At 38.0% G+C, this 22,959-nt stretch overlaps 2 protein-coding genes across 2 annotated transcripts; both read left to right on the forward strand.

The window, feature by feature from the left end:
- Positions 1-846: 846 nt before the first annotated feature.
- Positions 847-1,812, forward strand: LOC128060664 (olfactory receptor 51A4). Its single transcript, XM_052653043.1, has one exon. The coding sequence runs from the start codon at positions 868-870 to the stop codon at positions 1,810-1,812; it is 945 nt and encodes a 314-aa protein (XP_052509003.1). The 5' UTR covers positions 847-867.
- Positions 1,813-16,994: 15,182 nt separating this feature from the next.
- LOC128060792 (olfactory receptor 51A4-like) lies at positions 16,995-17,948 on the forward strand. Its single transcript, XM_052653167.1, is given in 1 exon segment — positions 16,995-17,948. A coding segment is annotated over 1 exon segment (954 nt).
- The last annotated feature ends 5,011 nt before the right edge of the window (positions 17,949-22,959 follow it).

A 22,959-nucleotide genomic window follows, 5' to 3' on the forward strand; every position in this document is an offset into this window, starting at 1 on the left:
TTGTGTTCACTTTACTTCTCTTCTTTGGAAATCAACCATTTAGAACTTTATATACAGCAGGATACATCCCCAAATGTCATATACCTAGGAAAATTGATCATTTCAGAAACTATGTAGATGATTTATTCACTTTTTAAGATATCAGTCTTCAACAGAATTCAAATTCTCCTAAATCATGATACTGAGCTCTTCAGATTATTGTTATCCTGTGAACATGACAGAATTGACCACACATTCCAGGCCAGGAGAAAATGTGATGTAATTTGTCAGTAATCTGTAGTAACTGCTCTTTCAAATATATAAATGATTTGAAAACCATGGGGTTTTTTAAAAGGGTATTTAACCAACAATCTTCAGATAGCAAGGGATGGAACTAAGGGTAGTTTGGTTTTGAGACGACCATATTTCTTTGGGAGTTCCAAGAAGTACATAGAAATTAAGTTGTGAGACTCCTTTGCCTTCATGTAGTGTCATTCTAGAAATCATATATTCTGCCCAACATCTCATCTAGAATGTGAAGGAAAGAAATTGTAGAGGCTTCTAGATTAATTGACCAAGGGTTACTAATATTTCACATGGAAAAAGAAACCAAGTTTTCATATGAATGCAAAATATATTTCTAGTTTCTCTATTTAGGAAAAACTTGCCCAGAAGTAATTTTGTTAATCTGTGATACAGGTAGATTCTATTCTATAGTGGAAACTGCTTCTCACAATATGATAATCACATAAATGCTTTGTCCTATCAAAAGACAGGTAAACAGTCAGAACTTAAGAGTTGCGTTTTTTCAACTAAATTTCCGGATATTCTTTTTTTTTTTTTGGACTCAAGACTCTATGTATCATTGCAGAGCCCTCTAAAGTCATCATGTCCATTATCAACATATCACATGCTGAAGTCACTACCTTCATCTTGGTTGGGATGCCGGGGCTGGAATATGCACACATCTGGATCTCTATTCCAATATCCAGCATGTATCTTATTGCTCTTCTGGGAAACTGCACCATCCTTTTCATCATTAGGACAGAACCATCCTTGCATGAGCCCATGTACTATTTCCTTTCCATGTTGACTTTGTCTGACATGGGCCTATCCTTTTCCTCTCTTCCCACTATGTTGAGGATCTTCTTATTTAAAGCTGCTGAAATCTCTGCAAATGCCTGCTTTGCTCAGCAGTTCTTCATCCATGGATTCACAGCACTGGAATCCTCAGTGCTCCTGATCATGTCATTCGATCGCTTCCTAGCCATCTACAATCCTCTGAGATACAGCTCCATTCTTACAACTCTCAGAGTTGCCCAAATTGGAATTGTATGCTTTTTCAAGAGCTTCCTCCTGGTTCTTCCCTTTCCCTTCACTTTGAGAATGTTGAAATATTGTGAGAAACGCCAACTGTCACATTCCTACTGTCTCCACCAGGATGTCATGAAGCTGGCCTGCTCTGACAACCAGATTGATGTCATTTATGGCTTTTTTGGAGCACTCTGCCTTATGGTAGACTTTATGCTCATTGCTGTGTCTTACATCCTAATCCTCAAGACTGTGCTTGGAATTGCATCCCAAAAGGAACAGCTCAAGGCCCTCAACACTTGTGTTTCACACATCTGTGCAGTGATCATCTTCTATCTGCCCATCATCAACCTTGCCATTGTTCATCGTTTTGTCCAGCATGTCTCTCCCTTCTTCAATGTCCTTATGGCAAATATTCTTTTACTTGTGCCTCCACTGATGAATCCCATTGTGTATTGTGTGAAAACCAGGCAGATTAGAGTAAAAGTTGTAGCAAAATTATGTCAGAAACAAATATATTAATAACAGTCATAGATAATAGGCAATATATGGTGGAATGTTTTGCATAAAAGATTAAAGATGTGTCTGAGAAAACCTAATATTTGTCACAAATAATCATCAATATATTTTTGTTATTATCATCAGATTTATTTCATTCAAATTGATTACTGTCCATGGGCATAAAATAGGAAATGGTGTGTATTTTGAGGGGGTCTCCATCCAAATTAACAAAAAAGAAAATGATGCCCGGTGATATCATCTTTTATAAAAGAGCCGAATTCCAATCAAGACAGACAAATGTTAGCTCCTATCCTTGTAACAAAGATGAATTCCTCATCTTCACATTCAGTTCATCCATACTATATTCTTTTGGTTCTAAACATAACCTATATCTTAATTACATCTCCTCACCATCTCTTTTAATCATCTTAGTATGTCACCAGCACTTCTTTAGTGAAATACCCCAGTAACCTGTTTAGTTTTTAAATATCTACTTTTTGCTACTTTCTAACTGATTCTCTATGCAAGATAATGGTGATCTTTTAAAAAAGACAAATTTAATGATGTATGTTTTATTTTAAATATAAACTATTACTTCTTTGGGAATAGAATTAAAGAAATAAAGTACCTACTGTAAGTTGATACATGTTCTTTACCCTCTCTAACTCTCCAGTATTGTCAAATAATGAAATTCTAGTCACATTGGTCTTCTTGCAATTTGTTGAATTTGCCAATTTTTCTGTTTTTTACAAATTTTCAGATCTTAACCCTTCCCTTAGGATGCTGTTGGCTTTAGTTTTACTATCTCTATTCAATTTTTAGAAGTTTCAGCTTAACTTTATTATAGATTACCTTAAAACCTCAGTTCAAATCACGGATTCCTCTTTTTAGCCTCTTTTATTGCTTATTATTCTTTAATATTATATTATACTTGCTGTTATGATTTGTAATTAAATATATTTTTGTTGTTAATTAGCTAAGTTGCGTGTGACCCCTTGCAACCCTATTGACTGCAGCACACCAGGTTCCTCGTTCCTCCACTTTCTTCTGGAGTTTGCTCAGAATCATGTTCATTGAGTCAGTGATACTATCTATCCATCTCATCCTCTGCTTCCCCTTCTCCTTTTTCCTTCACTCTTTCCTACCATCAGGGCCTTTTTCCAATGTGTCAACTCTTCACATCAGGTAATTAAATACATAGTTTATTTCTTTGATTTTTTTTTTTAATTTAAAAGGTTGGCTTAAAGCTCAACATTCAGAAAATGAAGATCATGGCATCTGGTCCCATCACTTCATGGGAAATAGATGGGGAAACAATGTAAACAGTGTCAGACATTATTTTTGGGGGCTCCAACATCACTGCAAATGGTGACTGCAGCCATGAAATTAAAAGACGCTTACTCCTTGGAAGGAAAGTTATGACCAACCTAGATAGCATATTAAAAAGCAGAGACATTACTTGCCAACAAAGGTCCATCTAGTCAATGCTATGGTTTTTCCAGTGGTCATGTATGGATGTGAGAGTTGGACTGTGAAGAAAGCTGAGTGCTGAAGAATTGATGCTTTTGAACTATGGTGTTGGAGAAGACTCTTGAGAGTCCCTTGGACTGCAAAGAGATCCAACCAGTCCATTCTAAAGGAGATCAGCCCTGGGTGTTCTTTGGAAGTGAAGTGAAGCTTGCTGTCGTGTCCGACTCTTTGTGACCCCATGGACTGTAGTCTACCATGTTCCTCCGTCCGTGGGATTCTCCAGGAAAGAATACTGGAGTGGGTTGCCATTTCCTTCTCCAGGAGATCTTCCCAAACCAGGGATTGAACCCAGGTCTCCCGCATTGCAGGCAGATGCTTAACCATCTGAGCCACCAGGAAAGCTTGGGAAGGAATGATGCTAAAGCTGAAACTCCAGTACTTTGGCCACCTCATGCGAAGAGTTGACTCATTGGAAAAGACTCTGATGGTGGGAGGGATTGGGGGCAGGAGGAAAAGGGGACGACAGAGGATGAGATGGCTGGATGGCATCACCGACTCGATGGCCGTAAGTTTGAGTGATCTCCGGGAGTTGGTGATGGACAGGGAGGCTTGGCGTGCTGCAATTCATGGGGTTGCAAAGAGTCGGACACCACTGAGAGACAGAACAGAACTGAAATAGAGTGTGCTATCATTGAAAGGAGAAAGCATGCCTATTTTTTTTTATGTCTGTTTGCCTAATATCTAGGATATTTCTGACACAGAGTAGACCTCCAGTAAATAATTATTAACAAATAATATTATTATTTTCACATAAGACTATCTTTTAGGTAAATGAAATTACAGAAGAGTTCTTCACTACTCCATTCAGATGGAGTATAACTTCCTTACGTCGGTATTTCAAAAATAAGCATATCACACATGCTCAAAGATTTTGAAAGTACAGAAAAATTATATGAGGCTAGGAAGGAATTTACTGTCTTACATTTTATGTGTGACAAATAGTCCAACTTCCCTTCCTAATATGATCTTTGTAGATTGTAGAATAAATTTCTAGCTTTTTTTAAAATTTCAATTCATTGACCTAAGTCCTCTCCACAAACCACATCAATTTATTTATTTATTTATTTATGTTTAATTGGAGGGCAATCACTTTACAATATTGTGTTGGTTTCTGCCATACATCATCATGAATCACTCATAGGTGTACATATGTCCTCTCCCACTTGAACTGCCTCCCACCCCACATCATCCCAACCCTCTAAGTTGTCACACAGCACAGGTTTGAGCTCCCTGCATCATACAATTAATTTCCACCTACTATCTATTCTACATGTGGTAATGTATGTTTCAATGCTCAATTCAGTTCAGTCGCTCAGTCATGTCTGACTCTTTGCAACCTCATGAATCGCATTACACGAGGCCTTCCTGTCCGTCATCAACTCCTGGAGTCCACTCAAACCCATGTCCATGCCATGGTCGTCGTTTTCTGAATGTTGAGCTTTAAGCCAACTTTTTCGCTCTCCTCTTTCACTTTCATCAAGAGGCTCATTAGTTATTCTTCACTTTCTGCCATAAGGGTGGTGTCATCTGCATAGCTGAGGTTATTGATATATCTCCCGGCAATCTTGATTCCAGCTTGTGCTTCTTCCAGCCCAGCATTTCTCATGATGTACTCTGCATATAAGTTAAATAAGCAGGGGACATACTCCTTTTCCTATTTGGAACCAGTCTGTTGTTCCATGTCCAGTTCTAACTGTTGCTTCTTGACCTGCATACAGGTTTCTCACGAGGCAGGTCAGGTGATCTGGTATTCCCATCTCTTCATCAATTCCCATTATCTTCAGAATTTTCCACTGTTTATTGTGATCCACACAGTCAAAGGCTTTGGCACAGTCAATAAAGCAGAAATAGATGTTTTTCTGGAACTCTCTTGCTTTTTTTATGATCCAGCGGATGTTGGCAATTTGATCTCTGGTTCCTCTGCCTTTCCTAAAACCAGCTTGAACATCAGGAAGTTCATGGTTTATGTATTTCTGAAGCCTGGCTTGGAGAATTGTGAGCATTACTTTACTAGCATGTGAGATGAGTGCAGTTGTGCAGTAGTTTGAGCATTCTTTGGCATTGATTTTCTTTGGGATTGGAATGAAAACTGACCTTTTCCAGTACTGTGGCCACTGCTGAGTGTAGGAGATTTCTGGAGATTATGAGTGAAATGACATAGAACAAGACATAAGACATACAAGAGACAGACACACTCTGGCCAGAGGAAAAATAACTGTGCAAGCAAGCAAGCTCACAGTTTATTTTTATATAGCCCCCCTGGGCAGAATTCCAGACTGTATGACCAAACTTGTTCAGTACAGCACATGTGCATAAATGTTATCATATAGCAAAAGGGGGTGAAATTCCAGCTTACTGTAGAGTCTGTCCAGAGCCCTTATCACAAGAAGGGAATGTTCCCTTATTTGCAAGGGACCTTTAATCTCAAGGCTGTGTCTGTTTCCTTGGCAGAACATCCTGTTTGCAAGCAGCACATCTCCACTTTCCCTATTGTGGCCGCATTAACCCTTCAGCTGAGTTTTCCAAATTTGCTGGCATATGAGTGCAGCACTTTCACAGCATCATCTTTCAGGATTTGAAACAGCTCAACTGGAATGCCATCACCTCCACTAGCTTTGTTCCTAGTGATGCTTTCTAAGGCCCACTTGACTTCACATTCCAGGATGTCTAGCTCTAGGTGAGTGATCACACCGTCGTGATTATCCAGGTCATGAAGATCTTTTCTGTACAGTTCCTCTGTGTATTCTTGCTACCTCTTCTTAATATCTTCTGCTTCTGTTAGGTCCATATGATTTCTGTCCTTTATCGAGCCCATCTTTGCATGAAATGTTCCCTTGGTATCTCTAATTTTCTTGAAGAGATCTCTAATCTTTCCCATTCTGTTCTTCTCCTCTATTTCTTTGCATTGATCGCTGAAGAAGGCTTTCTTATCTCTTCTTGCTATTCTTTGGAACTCTGCATTCAGATGCTTTTATCTTTCCTTTTCTCCTTTGCTTTTCACTTCTCTTCTTTTCACACCTATTTGTAAGGCCTCCCCAGACAGCCATTTTGCTCTTTTGCATTTCTTTTCCATGGGGATGGTCTTGATCCCTGTCTCCTGTACAATGTCACAAACCTCATTCCATAGTTCATCAGGCACTCTATCTATCAGATCTATTTCTCACTTCCACTGTATAATCATTTAAATCTATTTCTCACTTCCACTGTATAATCATAAGGGATTTGATTTAGGTCATACTTGAATGGTCTAGCGGTTTCCCCTACTTTCTAAATTTAAGTCTGAATTTGGTAATAAGGAGTTCATGATCTGAGCCACAGTCAGCTCCTGGTCTTGTTTTTGGTGTCTGTATAGAGCTTCTCCATCTTTGGCTACAAATAATATAATCAATCTGATCTCAGTGTTGACCATCTGGTGATCTCCATGTGTAGAGTAAAAATAAGTTATACAGCAAAATATCAGTAATTCCAAGGACTGGAAATGCTAATCTGAATGTAATAGTCAAACATGAATGATTAACCCCCCATGGTTACTCACTGTCTGGGGAAAAAGACTGTCCATCACCCAGGAATAATCTACTATCCAGAAATCCCTCAGAAAAAGACCCAGTGGAAGACTGGTAGAAACCTTTGAAAAATCAAAATATTTCACTTAAAATGTATTTAAAAAATAATTTTTATTGTAAGTGAGAAGCAACAAAATCATATTGGAATGCATATAATCCTTATTAGGAGATAATAATTTTTTAATTATTGTTTTCTTTTTCCATTGCCATTGTTTTACTTTTAAACATTGCCATTTGTGGGAATTTTATGGAAACAATATCACAAAGGATGGTACACTGTGTAAAATTAAAGGGGCAAAAAATACCATTATTTCCTAGATGTAGAATGGTGAGAATTAGAGGGCATATACCCTTATGGCATAGGAGTTACATGAATTCATCTCTTGAGCATAATTTTCAAAGTAGAAGGACATCTTAGTGTACTGGGATGCTTTCTTTAGTATCATCCCATAGAAATGATCTCCTAAGCATAAGGCCTCAAGTAAGTTGGAAATCTGCTGATTTCTAAACTTCTATCCAGTCCTAATGTGCAATATGTAAATGCCATGTTGCATCAAATCAAAGATCAAAGATAACATTGATTATAATCCGCATGCCATTTTCAGAGATATTGAAATGTGAAAAAAAAAAAGTGCATCTTAGAACACATAAGACACAGTATTATTTATGTATGGAAGTTACTTCTGGTCATTTTGGCCAAGGACAGTTTCATAAATATGAGAGCCCTATGAATCTTGAGTTCATCAATGTCAAGAGACAGAAATAAATGCCTCCATTTTTCTGCACACATTTAGAAAACATTTTCTTTGCATTGTTCTTTTACCTTTTTCTATCTTTTTTGCCCTACACACATGCTATTTCTATTTATGTATGACTGTTGCTCAGTTTTTCCCTGATGTTCTTAATTTTCAGTTGGAGATGTTTTCCTTCAGTTTCCTATTTTACATCTCAAGCTGTTTGGCAAATTGTTGAACCCAGAAACTGCAGAGATTCTCATAAGCACCTGTTAGAGTGCCCATTTAAAGCATGAATATTTAATGCCACATATTTAATTTTGTGGCATTAGTTTCTTTAGATGCTCTTTGTTAAATGCCTACTTTACTCTAGCCACTTTACTACACGTTTATGAAAAAATGATTGACCCCATGAGAAGATCTTGTGTAACACATTTTAACTGAGTACAATCAACCCAGTTAATTTAACTGTAGAGTAAGCTCTGACAGTTGTTTTTTCTTTATGTAATGGCAGTGCCTGACTTTTATCTTTGATTGACAAGAGACATTTTCAAAGAAGGATGTCCCTTCTTTGCTTTTTTTTTTTTCAAATTTATCAAACCCTTTTATTTTTATTTATTTTTATTTTTTTTATTTTTTATTTTTTTTAATTTTAAAATATTTAATTCTTACATGCATTCCCAAACATGACACATTTGCCACATAACTAGAAAAAGCGCCAGGCCAAACCCCTACCATCTCCCTAACCCCCATCTGGCTCCTCTGTTTTAGAGATCTTTGTTGATTTCCATAATTGTCCATTTTGAGTCCTTGTTTTGTTTTTTTGCTTTTTCAGCAATTTAATTTCTGCGCTCTCTGTTTAAATTTACCAATAAAAAGTGAGTGTACAAAGTTGTTGGCCAATCCCCAATCCCAATAAAAGCAGAACTCCAGATCTGTCTCTCTCTCTCCTCCCCCCTTCCCAGTGCCCTCAGTGTGTGGCTCCAGGTATACTATGCAATTCCTAGGGCTTGTAAATATTAAAACTTTTATTTTTTTCCAAAGTTTCCTATTGCTGAGTACATTTAGCAATCATAATAAGAACCACAAGAGCCAGTCCAGCCACAAACGTTGGTTATAGGTAGGCTGAGACAATCAAAACATAATAATTGAATGCATTATTATTTCTTGGTAATTTGAAATCCTACACATACCATATATCAAACATGTGTAATGTATCTGTATACGTGCTTCTATGTGTCTGTGCATGAGCTTCCCCCGTGTGAGAGCTTCTGAAACATACAGGCCTGAATTCTTCTCCTTTCAATTTTCTTAGATAATTATCAGAATTTTTAAATATATATACATGTAAATATTTTACAATATGAATAAACTAAAAAGATATTGTTGCAACAAAAGTTTTTTTAAAAATCAATAAAATGCAATAGCGTGATTTTAGAAGATTCTTAAAATATAAGGAGTAGAAGATAGCTGATTCACTGTTAAAATTAATCACTTTCTCAAAATAAATAGTAAATCTAAAAATCAATGACAAAATATTTAAGAATCCCTTCAAAACTGAATGACAGGACAAGATATCACATATCATCATCTATATTCAATTTGGATTCAGGTCTTAGAACACTAAGATTACTGAGAAAATAATCAAAATGGAAGGTAGAACAGACATACAAAAATTCCTGAAAATAATCCAGGATTTAAAAAAAAGGATACCCGTGCTGGATTCATGTCAATGTATGGCAAAACCTATACAGTATTGTAAAGTAAAATAAAGTAAAAATTAAAAAAAAAAGAAAGGAAAAAAAATTAAAAAAGGATAGATAAATAGAAGAATGAATAAATGTAGCATAACTCAAAAGGAAAATAATAATACATTTTAAAATGTAAGACTAGCCTATTGATTTTGATACAATAGAAATGCTAGTCAACCTAATTGAAGATAGACAATTTTCATCAATCACATTTACTTATTATCTTTAGACAAAATTAATCACTCAGAAGCAAATCCAACATGATGGACAGAGTTTCTTCCATCTACCAAAATCATGTGTTAGGAGAATTAAGTTGCATTTCTCAAAGTGTGGTCCTTGGACCACTAATGAAATCATCACCTAGGAGTTTATTAAATGTACAGGAATTTATGATCCACTCAAAATATATTGAATCAAAATATTCATTTTAACAAAATCTTCAGGTGATTGATCTTCACGTTAAAGTTTAAGAGGCACTTTAGTAAAGCACGTCTTTATTGACAAAAGTGTGAGAATTTAGTGTGATTGTGTATTAGTCGGATTTGAGGCTTGCAAGGATTTTAAACAAGAAGTGTAAAGCCACTGAGAATTCATTTCTCTCTAATTTCCACATTTCTAATTATGTCATAAGATTATGACATTTGAAAAAGTAGATATGATTTATGCAGGCAAGACAGGCTGGCTACATTTGATTGCTGACCTATATTTTACTCATATTTGTTCCAAAGAGTATCCCCTGTATCTGCCTACAAGTAAGTATACTATAAATCTACACAGCATAACATGACAAACTCCACCAACTGAATAAATAGGATTGAGTAAGAAACTAAAGAGGCAAGCAGTAAAGGGAGAAGATATATGTTATACATCACCAACAAAGGGCTTAGACTATATGTATGTAAACACTTTGGCAAATCAATTAGAGAAAGACAGGTAATCCAATAGAAAACAGACAAAAGGATTCAGTAGATGCTTCAAAAAGAGGAATTAAAAATGAGTAGGAAACATATTAATAGAGAAGTATACTTTCATGTTAAAAGAAAATTAATATATAAAATTGATAGTATGATCTTTTCCAGAACTTGATATTCTAAATACCTAGTTAATTTATCCTGAAATATCTTGGCAGATGAGTCAAGAGCAAGAGTTGATGAATGGCTATTGGGTTTTAATATGGTCTCCAAGATCTTATCTTACTTAATTTCCTTAGTCTGAGCCTGTGTTATAAGGTGTTAGATTCATCTCCCTTCAGTCAACCCCTACAATTTCCCATGAAATATGGTGTTATTCATCAGGCAGCACTTGCTTATAGTCAACTCCAGGGGTCCTCTAGGCTTTATAAGACAGGGCTTACAAAGCAAAAAAGGGGAGTCTAAGGATGCTTCCCAGCTTCTAATATCACATTGGTAAAAAAAATAATCTCAAAGAAGGTAAGATATAATTCTATTCATTCAGGATATTTGACATAATTTTCATTCCATTTTATATCTATTTGTATTCTCAATAGATATGCTAGATGTTAAAAGCAAATCAGGAGATGCCCATGGAGATAGAAAATCTTATAGAACAACCAAGGAGAAATGGAATGTATGTGTTGATAGGGGTATGTGTCCAGAGATGTCTTAGAAATGCCCAGTATGGATGATACGTGTGAGAAGGGTGAAAGGGAAAATGTTAGTTGCTCAGTCATGTCCAACTCTTTGTAGCTCCATGAACTGTAACCTACCAGGCTCCTCTGTCCTTGGAATTTTCCAGGCAAGAATACTGAAATGGGTAGCCATTTCCTCCTCCAGAGGATCTTTCCTACCCAGGGATCGAACCCAGGTCTGCTACATTGCAGGCAGATTCTTTACAGTCTGAGTCACTGTGGAAGCCTGTATGTCTCAAAAACCACATGATTCATTTTCTCTATGTCTCATAGGTAGATTCATGGCCTTATCAATAACCTCAGATATGCAGATGATACCACCCTTATGGCAGAAAGTGAAGAGAAGCTAAAAAGCCTCTTGATGAAAGTGAAAGAGGAGAGAGAAAAAGTTGGCTTAAAGGTCAACATTCAGAAAACGAAGACCATGGCATCTGGTCCCATCACTTCATGGGAAATAGGTGGGGAAACAGTAGAAACAGTGTCAGACTTTATTTTTGGGGGCTCCAAAATCACTGCAGATGGTGACTGCAGCCATGAAATTAAAAGACGCTTACTCCTTGGAAGAAAAGTTATGACCAACCTAGATAGTATATTCAAAAGCAGAGACATTACTTTGTCAACTAAGGTCCATCTAGTCAAGGCTATGGTTGTTCCTGTGGTCATGTATGGATGTGAGAGTTGGACTGTGAAGAAGGCTGAGCTCCGAAGAATTGATGCTTTTGAACTGTGGTGTTGGAGAAGACTCTTGAGAGTCCCTTGGACTGCAAGGAGATCCAACCAGTCCATTCTGAAGGAGATCAACCCTGGGATTTCTTTGGAAGGAATGATGCTAAAGCTGAAACTCCAGTCCTTTGGCCACCTCATGCGAAGAGTTGACTCATTGGAAAAGACTCTGATGCTGGGAGGGATTGAGGGCAGGAGGAGAAGGGGACGACCGAGGATGAGATGGCTGGATGGCATCACGGACTCAATGGACGTGAGTCTGAGTGAGCTCCGGGAGATGGTGATGAACAGGGAGGCCTGGCATGCTGCGATTCATGGGGTCACAAAGAGTCGGACACAACTGAGCGAATGAACTGAACTGAACTGAGACAAATTATTGTACCTCTCTAAGACCTGTTTATTAATTATAAGGTGAATAAAATAATCGTATATAACATAAATGAGGGAAAATATATAAACCATTTAGCAGGGTGTCATATTACTATATAGGGGCTTCCCGGTGGCCCAGTGGTAAAGTATCCACCTTCTAGGCAGGAGTCACAGGAGACATGAGTTCAATCCAGAGTCAGGAAGATTCCTTGGAGGAGGAAATAGCAACCCAGTCCAGTATTCTTGCCAGGAAAATTGAATGGATAGAGGAACCTGGCAGGCTAAAGTCCATGGGATCTTAAAGAGCTAGACATGACTGAACATGCACATAGGCATGCATATTATTGTATAAAATTTAAAATAAGGATAAATACATAATAAAATAATTAAATCTATGTGTGCTTATTCTATGCATTTAAATTAAATCTAATAGTGACTATCTCTAAAAATAATGCAATCTTCAGGCAGTAGTGATAAAAAAAGCCAGAATACAAATGGCTACAGTCTATTGACATAAGATCATTTTAGCCATGTCTAGTATATATGGGCTTCCCTTGTGGCTCAGCAGGTAAAGAATCCACCTGCAATGCACGAGACCTGGGTTTGACCCCTGGATTGGGAAGATCCCCTGGAGAAGAGAACCTACCTACTCTAGTCTTCTGGCCTGGAGAATTCCATGGGCTGTATAGTACATGGGGTGGCAGACAGTCGGACAGGACTGAGCAGCTTTCACTTTCACTGTTCACCTTCATAAAGAAGCTATTTTGTATAAATGAGACTAGATTCTGTACCTGCAGAGAAAAGGAATGGAAAATTTTAGAAAAATTTATCAGTTTGATTCAATGAAGGAAAACTGACTATTTAACTATATGAAGCAGAAAGCTTTAGGCAGTTGTTAATATACTAATACTGGGAATATGCTAGGACGTGTTCATTGATGGTGACCTATGGTATGGACCTAACAGAAGCAGAAGATATTAAGAAGAGGTGGCAAAAATACACAGAACTATACAAAAAAGATCTTCATGACTCAGACAACCACAATGGTGTGATCACTTGCCTAGAGCCAGACATCTTGGAATGTGAAGTCAAGTGGGCTTTAGAAAGCATCACTATGAACAAAGCTAGTGGAGGTGATGGAATTCCAGTTGAGCTATTTCAAATCCTGAAAGATGATGCTGTGAAAGCACTGCACTCAGTATGCCAGAAAACTTTGAAAACTCAGCAGTGGCCACAGGACTGGAAAAAGTCAGTTTCATTCCAATCCCAAAGACAGGCAATGCCAAAGAATGCTCAAACTACCGCACAATTGCACTCATCTCACATGCTAGTAAAGTAATGCTCAAAATTCTCCAAGCCAGGCTTCAGCAATACATGAACTATGAACTTCCAGATGTTCAAGCTGGTTTTAGAAAAGGCAGAGGAACCAGAGATCAAATTGCCAACATCCACTGGATCATGGAAAAAGCAAGAGAGTCCCAGAAAAACATCGATTTCTGCTTTATTGATTATGCCAAAGCCTTTGAGTGTGTGGATCACAATAAACTGGAAAATTCTGAAAAAGATGGGAATACGAGACCACCTGACCTGCCTCTTGAGAAACCAATATGCAGCTCAGGAAGCAACACTTAGAACTTGACATGGGACAACAGACTGGTTCCAAACAGGAAAAGGAGTACGTCAAGGCTGTATATTGCCACCCTGCTTATTTAACTACTATGCGGTGTACATCATGAGAAACGCTGGACTGGAAGAAGCCCAAGCTGGAATCAAGATTGCTGGGAGAAATATCAATAACCTCAAATATGCAGATGACACCACCCTTATGGAAGAAAGTGAAGAGGAACTCAAAAGCCTCTCGATGAAAGTGAAAGTGGAGAGTGAAAAAGTTGGCTTAAAGCTCAACATTCAGAAAATGAAGATCATGGCATCTGGTCCCATCACTTCATGGGAAATAGATGGGGAAACAGTAGAAATAGTGTCAGTCTTTATTTTGGGGTGCTCCAAAATCACTGCAGATAGTGATTGCAGCCATGAAATTAAAAGACGCTTACTCCTTGTAAGGAAAGTTATGACCAACCTAGATAACATATTCAAAAACAGAGACATTACTTTGCCAACAAAGGTCTGTGTAGTCAAGGTTATGGTTTTTCCTGTGGTCATGTGTGGATGTGAGAGCTGGACTGTGAAGAAAGCTGAGCACTGAAGAATTGATGCTTTTGAACTGTGGTGTTGGAGAAGACTTTTGAGAGTGCCTTGGACTGCAAGGAGATCCAACCAGTCCATTCTAAAGGAGATCAGTCCTGGGCGTTCATTGGAAGGACTGATGCTGAAGCTGAAACTCCAATACTTTGGCCACCTCATGCGAAGTGTTGACTCATTGGAAAAGACTCTGATGCTGGGAGGGACTGGGGGCAGGAGGAGAAGGGGATGACAGAGGATGAGATGGCTGGATGGCATCACCTACTCGATGGACATGAGTTTGAGTGAACTCTGGGAGTTGATGATGGACAGGGAGGCCTGGCGTGCTTCGACTCATGGGGTCGCAAAGAGTTGGACATGACTGAGCGACTGAACTGAACTGACTAAATGTATCCTGTTGAGACCAGTTTCTGGAAAAAACCTTCTGGCTAATCCTGTTATCTTAAAATGTAAATTATGGGAGTGAATCTAGTAAAGTCTTTACAATCTCCAGACATTCTTTTGATTCACTGTAATAACATTAAAAAGCATATAACTCCATTGCTAACACTAGCGAGGGTGCACTCTTTCTGCCCCCTTCTGATGTCCCTGTCAGAAGCTTTCTCTATTTGTTTTATATTTTAATAAAACTTTAATACACAAAAACTCCGAGCAATCAAGCCTCATCTCTGGCCCCAGATTGAATTCTTCTCCTTTGGAGGCCAAGAATCCTGGCGTTTTTGTGGTTCAGCAACAACCTTTCAAAAGGAAATGCCAAAAAATGCTCAAATTACCACACAATTGCATTCATCTCATATGCTAGCAAAGTAATGTTCACAATTCTCCAAACCAGGCTCAACAATACATGAACTGTGAACTTCCAGATGTTCAAGATGGATTTAGAAAAGGCAGAGGAACCAGAGATCAAATTTCCAACACCCACTGGATCATCAAAAAAACAAGAGAGTTCCAGAAAAATATCTACTTCTGCTTTATTGACTATGCCAAAGCCTTTGACTGTGTGTATCACAACAAACTGTGGAAAATTCTTCAAGAGATGGGAATACCAGACCATCTGACCTGTCTCCCGAGAAATCTTTATGAAGGTCAAGAAGCAACAGTTAGAACTTGACATGGAACAACAGACTGGTTCCAAATAGGGAAAGGACTATGTCAAGGCTGTATTTTTTTCACCCTGCTAATTTCACTTATATGCAGAGTACATCATGAAAAATGCCAGGCTGGATGAAGCACAGGCTGGAATCAAGATTGCTGTCAGAAATATCAGTAACCTCAGATATGCAGATGACACCACCCTTATGGCAGAAAGCAAAGAACTAAAGAGCCTCTTGATGAAAGTGAAAGAGAGTGAAAAAGTTGGCTTAAACTCAACATTCAGAAAAGTAAATCATGGCATCAGGTCCCGTTACTTCATGGCAAATAGATGGAGAAATAATGGAAAGTGAGAGACTTTTATTTGGGGGGGGGGCTCCAAAATCACTGCAGATGGTGACTGCAGCCATGAAATTAAAAGACGTTTGTTTCTTGGAAGAAAAGCTATGACCAACCTAGACAGCATATTATAAAGCAGAGATATTACTTTACTAACAAAGGTCCATCTAGTCAAAGCTATGTTTTCTCCAGTAGTCATGTATGGATGTGAGAGTTGAGCTATAAAGAAAGCTGAATGCCAAAGAATTGATGCCCCTGAACTGTGGTGTTGGAGAAGACTCTTAAGAGTTCTTGGACAGCAAGGATATCCAACCAGTGTATCCTAAAGGAAATCAATCCTGAATATTCATTGGAAGGACTGATGTTGAAGCTGAAACCCCAATACTCTGGCCACCTGATGTGAAGAACTGACTCATTTGAAAGACCTTGATGCTAGGAAAGACTGAAGGCAGGAGGAGAAGGGGATGACAGAGGATGAGATGGCTGGATGGCATCACTGACTTAATGGACATGAGTTTGATTATACTCCAGGTGTTGGTGATGAATAGGGAAGTCTAGCTTGCTGCAGTCCATGGGGTCACAAAGAGTTGGATCTGACTGAGTGACTGTACTGAACTGAACTAAACTGAACTGAACTGATGGTTAAAGTGGTCTGTATAGTCAGGAAAATACGACTATATATTTTCTAAAGGAAATTTTTAACTTTAAAAGTATATAATTATGAATTTTCAGTTCTGCCATTACTTCAAATCTATATCCTATCAGAGATATGCAGATTTGATCATATATATAAGTTAATTTATGAATCCCCCTACTCATAGTAAAGTTTGCTTTTCCCTTCAAGATTTTGTTTTTATAAAACTAAGTTAGGAGAACCATAAAACTGGAGATCTGATTTTATGAAATTCAGCCCTGAGTAGCCTCCTGTGGTCAAAATGTTGTTTAGAATTTTTAGTTATATAAAGTCCAAATTGACTGAGACTTTCACAAAATGAAACAAATAGCTGGATAAAGAAGCAAGTCAGATTCTTCTCATTTTTTTTTAGTTGTTGTTGTTGTTGTTATTTGTTTGTTTGTTTGAATTTTCTTACAGCCTGAACTGACAGTTTAAATAGACTATTTACCTTAAGAAGTTTCTGAGTTGTCTTAGTTCTATGACCTACATTTTATAAAAAAAGGAATATCTTCTTTATTTAGGAAATTTCCATCTCCACTGAGGCAAGCACCTGGTTAAGTATCTTTTTTACGCGTCATGGCTCCTCTTAACGACACCAACATTGAAGTTCTTAGATTCTTCCTTACTGGGATCCCTGGACTGGAGAAGAGTCACTTCTGGATATCCATCCCTTTCTCATCCGTGTTCTTTCTTTCTCTCCTGGGTAACTTCACCATCCTTTTCTTTATTAAGACAGAGCCAAGCCTCCATGAACCCATGTACTATTTCCTTTCCATGCTATCCATCTCTGACCTAGTGTTGTCCCTGTCGTCCTTACCCACCACTTTGGGACTGTTCCTGTTTGGTGTCCATGGAATTCATGCAGCTGCATGCTTTGCCCAGGAATTCTTTATCCATCTATTCACAGTCACTGAAGCCTCTGTGCTATTGGTAATGGCATTTGACCAGTATGTGGCTATCCACAACCCTCCTAGATACAGCACAATCTTAACCAGCTCCTGAATCATCAAAACAGGGGTCTTGGTGACTTCCAAGAATATTATGTTGATTATTCCACTGCCCTTTCTGTTGCAAAGGCTGACATACTGTCATCAAAACCTGCTCTTACACTCCTACTGTCTCCACCAGGGTGTCATGAAGGTGGCCTGCTCTGACAACGGAGTCAATGTTGTCTATGGACTCTGTGCTGCCCTTTCTACTATTTTGGATTTTCTGTTTATTACTTTCTCCTACATGATGATCTTAAAGACAGTACTGGGCATTGCAACCTCCAGAGAGCAGCCTAAGGCCCTCAACACCCACATCTCTCATATCTGTGCTGTGCTTATCTTCTATGTGCCCATGCTGAGTGCAGCCATGCTCCACCAGTTTGCCAGTGATGTGTCTCCTATGATCCACATTCTCATGGCTGATGTTTTCCTACTGGTGCCTCTCCTGATGAATCCCACTGTGTCCTGTGTGAAGACCCATCAAATCTGTGAAAAGGTTAAGGGGAAATTTTGTTCAAAAAGAAGTTTATCAATGCAATAAGAAAGGGAATAAACTTATAAGTGGTAAGTAAATAAACTGAATGTATAGCCAGGGGAAAGCATGATCTAGAGGAATCATCTTGTATTTTATGGTTAGAACTCATAGAGTAAATGGCTTTAATACTGAGTATACTTAGTACCCTTAGTGTCCCTGAGATCTTGAGAAAATTACTTTCATTCTTTTTCTCAGATTGAACATCTAAAAATTCAAGACTTCAATGATGACTAGAAGCCTCTACTTCTTGAATTTTAAAATGCATGCCAATAAAATAGGAGAACTTACCTATAACAATGCCTATGTTAAAAGAAAAATATATAGTTTCCATACTTTCACTTTCCTAGCTAATAAAAGTATACTAGAGGAAATACTGAGTGTTTCTTCCTTTTTTAATTCACAATAATGCAGTTTATATATCTAATTCCTGAACTCCAAAGCTCCGTATACATGTGCTCTGATTTAAGAATCTGTGTGCATGTATAGTTAAATGCATGCAACTTTTTTTTGTTTCTTAGCTCTTCTTTTCCTCTTCTCTTCTATCTATCAGACATGTGTAAATCACTCTAGTCCTTCAGGCAATTAGTATTAGTAGGTAAACGTATTTCTGTAAAGACTGTACTGCCTACATTTGAGTCAGGAAAATGCCAAATGGGAATGCTGTGCTTACTGAAGGATGTTTAAAAACTCTGGAACTAACTGCCAATAGTTCACTCAGACCTTTAGCAATGGTTGTGAATCCTTTCTTTCATACAACATAAACTGACATGTACATTGATGGGATTACCACTATTGAACATGATTTGCATTTCTCAAATAACTATTTGCAATAGTCTATTTTTTGGGCATTTATGTAATATGTATGCATTTACCTTTCTGGTGCATATTTTTCTAAATAATATTAATCGCCTTCAACTTTATCAGATAATTACCTCTAATTTTGCTGCACATATTTTCTGTTAGTTTTTTAAAATTTCTTGAAACATATTTTGTTTGATAACTAAAACATTTAGAGTTAATGATCAGACACTTTTGAGAATAAACAAAAATGGAATTGTACATAGAATGTCATATATACGTATTTTGTATTGTTTATAATTTTATATACATATTTCATATGAAATCTCATACATAATACACATTAAAATATATTCATTAGCAAATATTTTTAGAATATTGGTTGGCCAATCAAATCATTTTAAACAAAAATGATTTCAAACATGAAATTTTCTCTGAAAGTAAATAAATTTCTATCCTTGTACAAGCTTTGTTTACAAGCTTTGAACTAGACAATGGTTTATGCTGGCTAAAGGAAACCAAAAATAAAATTTTGATACTCTAATTTTTCAATGCTTTGGTTAAAGATGTCTAACCTACTTTGAACAAAAATATAAAAATTGTTTAAAGGATGAGTTCTCTGGGAAGATCAACCTAGACAGCATATTAAAAAGCTGAGACATTATTTTGTCAACAAAGGCCTGTCTAGTCAAAGCTATGGTTTCTCCAGTAGACATGTATGGATGTGACAGCTGATCTATAAAGAAAGCTGAGTGCTGACAAATTTAGGCTTTTGAACTGTGGTGTTGGAGAAGACTCTTGAGAGTTGCTTGGACTACAAGGAGATCAAACCAGTCCATCCTACAGGATTGGAAGGACTGATATTGAAGCTGAAACTCCAGTACTTTGGCCACCTGATGTGAAGTGACTCATTTGAAAAGACCCTGATGCTGGAAAAGATTGAAGGCAGGAGGAGAAGGGGATGACAGAGGAGGAGATGGTTTGATGGCATCACCGATGCAATGGACATGAGTTTAATAGGCTCTGGGAGTTGGTGATGGACAGGGAAGCCTGGTGTGCTGCAGTCCATGGGGTCACAAAGAGTCAGACACGACTGAGCAACTGAACTGAACTCAACACCAAATTATTCCGGTTTACCAAACACTCCTTCAGAGGCTCACCTAGCTTTAAAATCTGATTGAAAGTGATTAGCCAGTGAAAGAGAATGCTGATTATTCTTTCACTATAATGCTAAAGATTTTCTTTCTTTTTAAACTGAACATCAGATTTGTCTTAAAATTTTCTTAATTCAGTTATTCTAAACATATATGTAAAAAGGAAATAGGCTGGAAGAATTGTCTGGATGTAGTAATGAATTATGTCTGCACCACAACTATCCCAAGAACACTGTGAACAGTTTCCTAATTTCACAAGAGCATTGTTTTTACCACACTATTGTCCTAACAAATATGAACTTATATCTAAATTTTTTTAATGTATATCTAATGTTGAGCTCCTTAATTGAATTCAAAATAGCATTTGCAATAGGACCACATGTTTTATAGAATAAAATGTGAACCCAAAACATGTTCAAAATCTTTGAATCATGACTTGGAATAACATTATTTAAACAACTTATATAACTGATTGCTTTTTAGAGTGACTTTAGCATCAACTTATATAACTGATTGATTTTTAGAGTGACTTTAAAATCATGGTGGGATAAGGCATCTCTTATTTGTCCTCCCTCCAGCAACAAAAACAAAAATTAACCACCCATCCATTAACAGCAAAGTGCTTCTGTGGAATCCAGTACCACATTTCAAGGAACCTAGACAGGTCACACACAGCCATGCATTCGTAGTAGGCAGACAGACCTTACTATATGGTGTGGTCTCCAAGAGAGCTAGTTCCAGTCTCTCTGGGCCTAGGTCCTTTAGCACTTGGAAAACACTGATTGGGGTAGACACCCTGAATGAGAGAGCTTTGTGGAAGTCCAGATTTCCAGAAAAGTTCCAGCATACCATTGGAGCAAAAAATATATGAGTTTCAATGTCCTAGAGTGTATGAGAAGAACAGTTAGACTTTCTATGAATCACCCCTTCCTAAGACAGCTAAGTTTAGAGCGAAGTGAGACCTTCTCAGTCCCTTGATTTCCCCTGCAGGGGAAAGGGAGCATGGTTGACTTGACACCCAGCTTCCCCAGCTGTGCAGGAAACTACAAAAGTGACTTATTTCTCATGTAGCATCCAAAGCACCAAATCATAAGCTCCATGACTGAAAAGAGGAAAAATATCAGGAGAAGGGCAGATAAAATTCTCAGAGGTTATTAAAGGGCAGTGGTCCCTGATGACTATGTAGTGAACTCCATTAGGAAGTCTGTCTATGAGCCAATGGGAAAGTATCACCTGAAGATCTTCCCAACTGGCAAAAAAAGAAAAATCAAGAGGTGGAAGGACAGGTTAAAACACTTTTGCACAGCAAAATAAACAATCAACAAAATGAAAAGGCAGCCTACATAGTGGGAGAATATATTTGCAAAACATATATCTAATAAGTGATAATCTCCAAAATATATAAGGAACACACAACTCAATAATAATAATAAAACAATCAACCTGATTAAAAAATAAGCAGAGGAACTAAATAAATAATTCTCCAAGAAAATACACAAATGGCCAGAGGATATAGGAAAGAATGTTCAACATCACTAATCATCAGGGAAAGGCAAATCCAAATTGGTTGAGAAACAAAGATAATAACTATACATTAGGCCCATTTTTGGCAAACTAGAATCACTCTACCAGTTGTTTTAACAATAATGCTTACCGAGAATCCATTGTGTAAGCCATCCTGTTGAGGTCTTTCCTCCAATTGTTTAAATCAGTCTAAAAGAAGCTGGTCAGTCATAATTAAGAAACCTATAGTTTAAGAGTGAAGACTGGAGACTTCACTGGTGGCTCAGTGGTAAAGAATCCACCGGCCAACGTAACGGACACAGACTCAGTCCCTGATCTGGGAAGATCCCACGTGCCTGGAGCCACTAAGCCTGTGGGCCCCAACTGCTGAGCCTGTGCTTCACAGCCCGGAAGCCACAACTACTGAGAATACATGCTGCAAATACTCAAGTCCCAGTGCCTAGAGCTCATGCTCCACAACAAAAGAAGCCACTGCAATGAGAAGCCCCGCCCACCGCAACTAGAAAGTAGCCTCTTGCTGTAACTAGAGAAAGCCCGCGCAGCAACAAAGATCCAGCACAGCCAAAATTAAATAAATAGATAATTTTTAAAAAGAAGTGGATGTAGGCAGATCTTTAAAAAAACTGAAGAAAAAAAAGACTGAAAGCTGTTATTTAATATCATACAACAACCTAAATGGGAAAAGAATTTGAAAAGACTAGATACATGTATGTGTGTGAGTCTTAGTCGCAGTCGTGTCTGACTCTTTGTGACCCCCATGGACTGTAGCCTGCCAGGTTCCTTGTCCGTGTGATTCACCAGGCAAGAACACTGGAGTGGGTTGCCATGCTCTTCTCCAGGGGATTTTCCCAACCCAGGGATTGAACCTAGGTCTCCTGCATTGCAGGTGGATTCTTTACCATCTGAGTCACCAGGGAAGCCCAGATACACATATATGTATAACTAAATCACTTTGCTATACACCTGAAACTAACACAAAATTGTTAAATCAACTGTACTTCAATATAAAATTTTTAAAAAAATGTTAAAAAGACTGAAGGCTGATAAGGACTATCCTTTTCCCTAAATGCAAACCAAAGTACATTAGCAGTTGACTCTAAAACATGTCAGAATACTTAATAGTATCAGGGTCTGTGTTTTAAAAAAAAGAGAGAAGAGGTTCCTTTTCTTAGATATCAGTTCAGTTCAGTTCATTTCAGTCGCTCAGTCATGCCTGACTCTTTGCAACCCCATGAATTGCAGCACGCCAGGCCTCCCTGTCCATCACCAACTCCCAGAGTTCACTCAGACTCACGTCCATCGAGTCCGTGATGCCATCCAGCCATCTCATCCTCTGGCATCCCCTTCTCCTCCTGCCCCCAGTCCCCCCCAGCATCAGAGTATTTTCCAATGAGTCAGCTCTTTGCATGAGGTGGCCAAAGGACTGGAGTTTCAGCTTTAGCATCATTCCTTCCAAAGAAATCCCAGGGTTGATCTCCTTCAGAATGGACTGGTTGGATCTCCTTGAAGTCCAAGGCACTCTCAAAAGTCTTCTCCAACAC

This window comes from Budorcas taxicolor, chromosome 15, assembly GCF_023091745.1.
Source record: "Budorcas taxicolor isolate Tak-1 chromosome 15, Takin1.1, whole genome shotgun sequence".
In the NCBI taxonomy this organism is placed as follows: domain Eukaryota; kingdom Metazoa; phylum Chordata; class Mammalia; order Artiodactyla; family Bovidae; genus Budorcas; species Budorcas taxicolor.

Bases quoted from the DNA above. Each gene is read 5' to 3' on its own strand.
- LOC128060664 (XM_052653043.1), top strand. From the start codon at position 868: ATGTCCATTATCAACATATCACATGCTGAAGTCACTACCTTCATCTTG.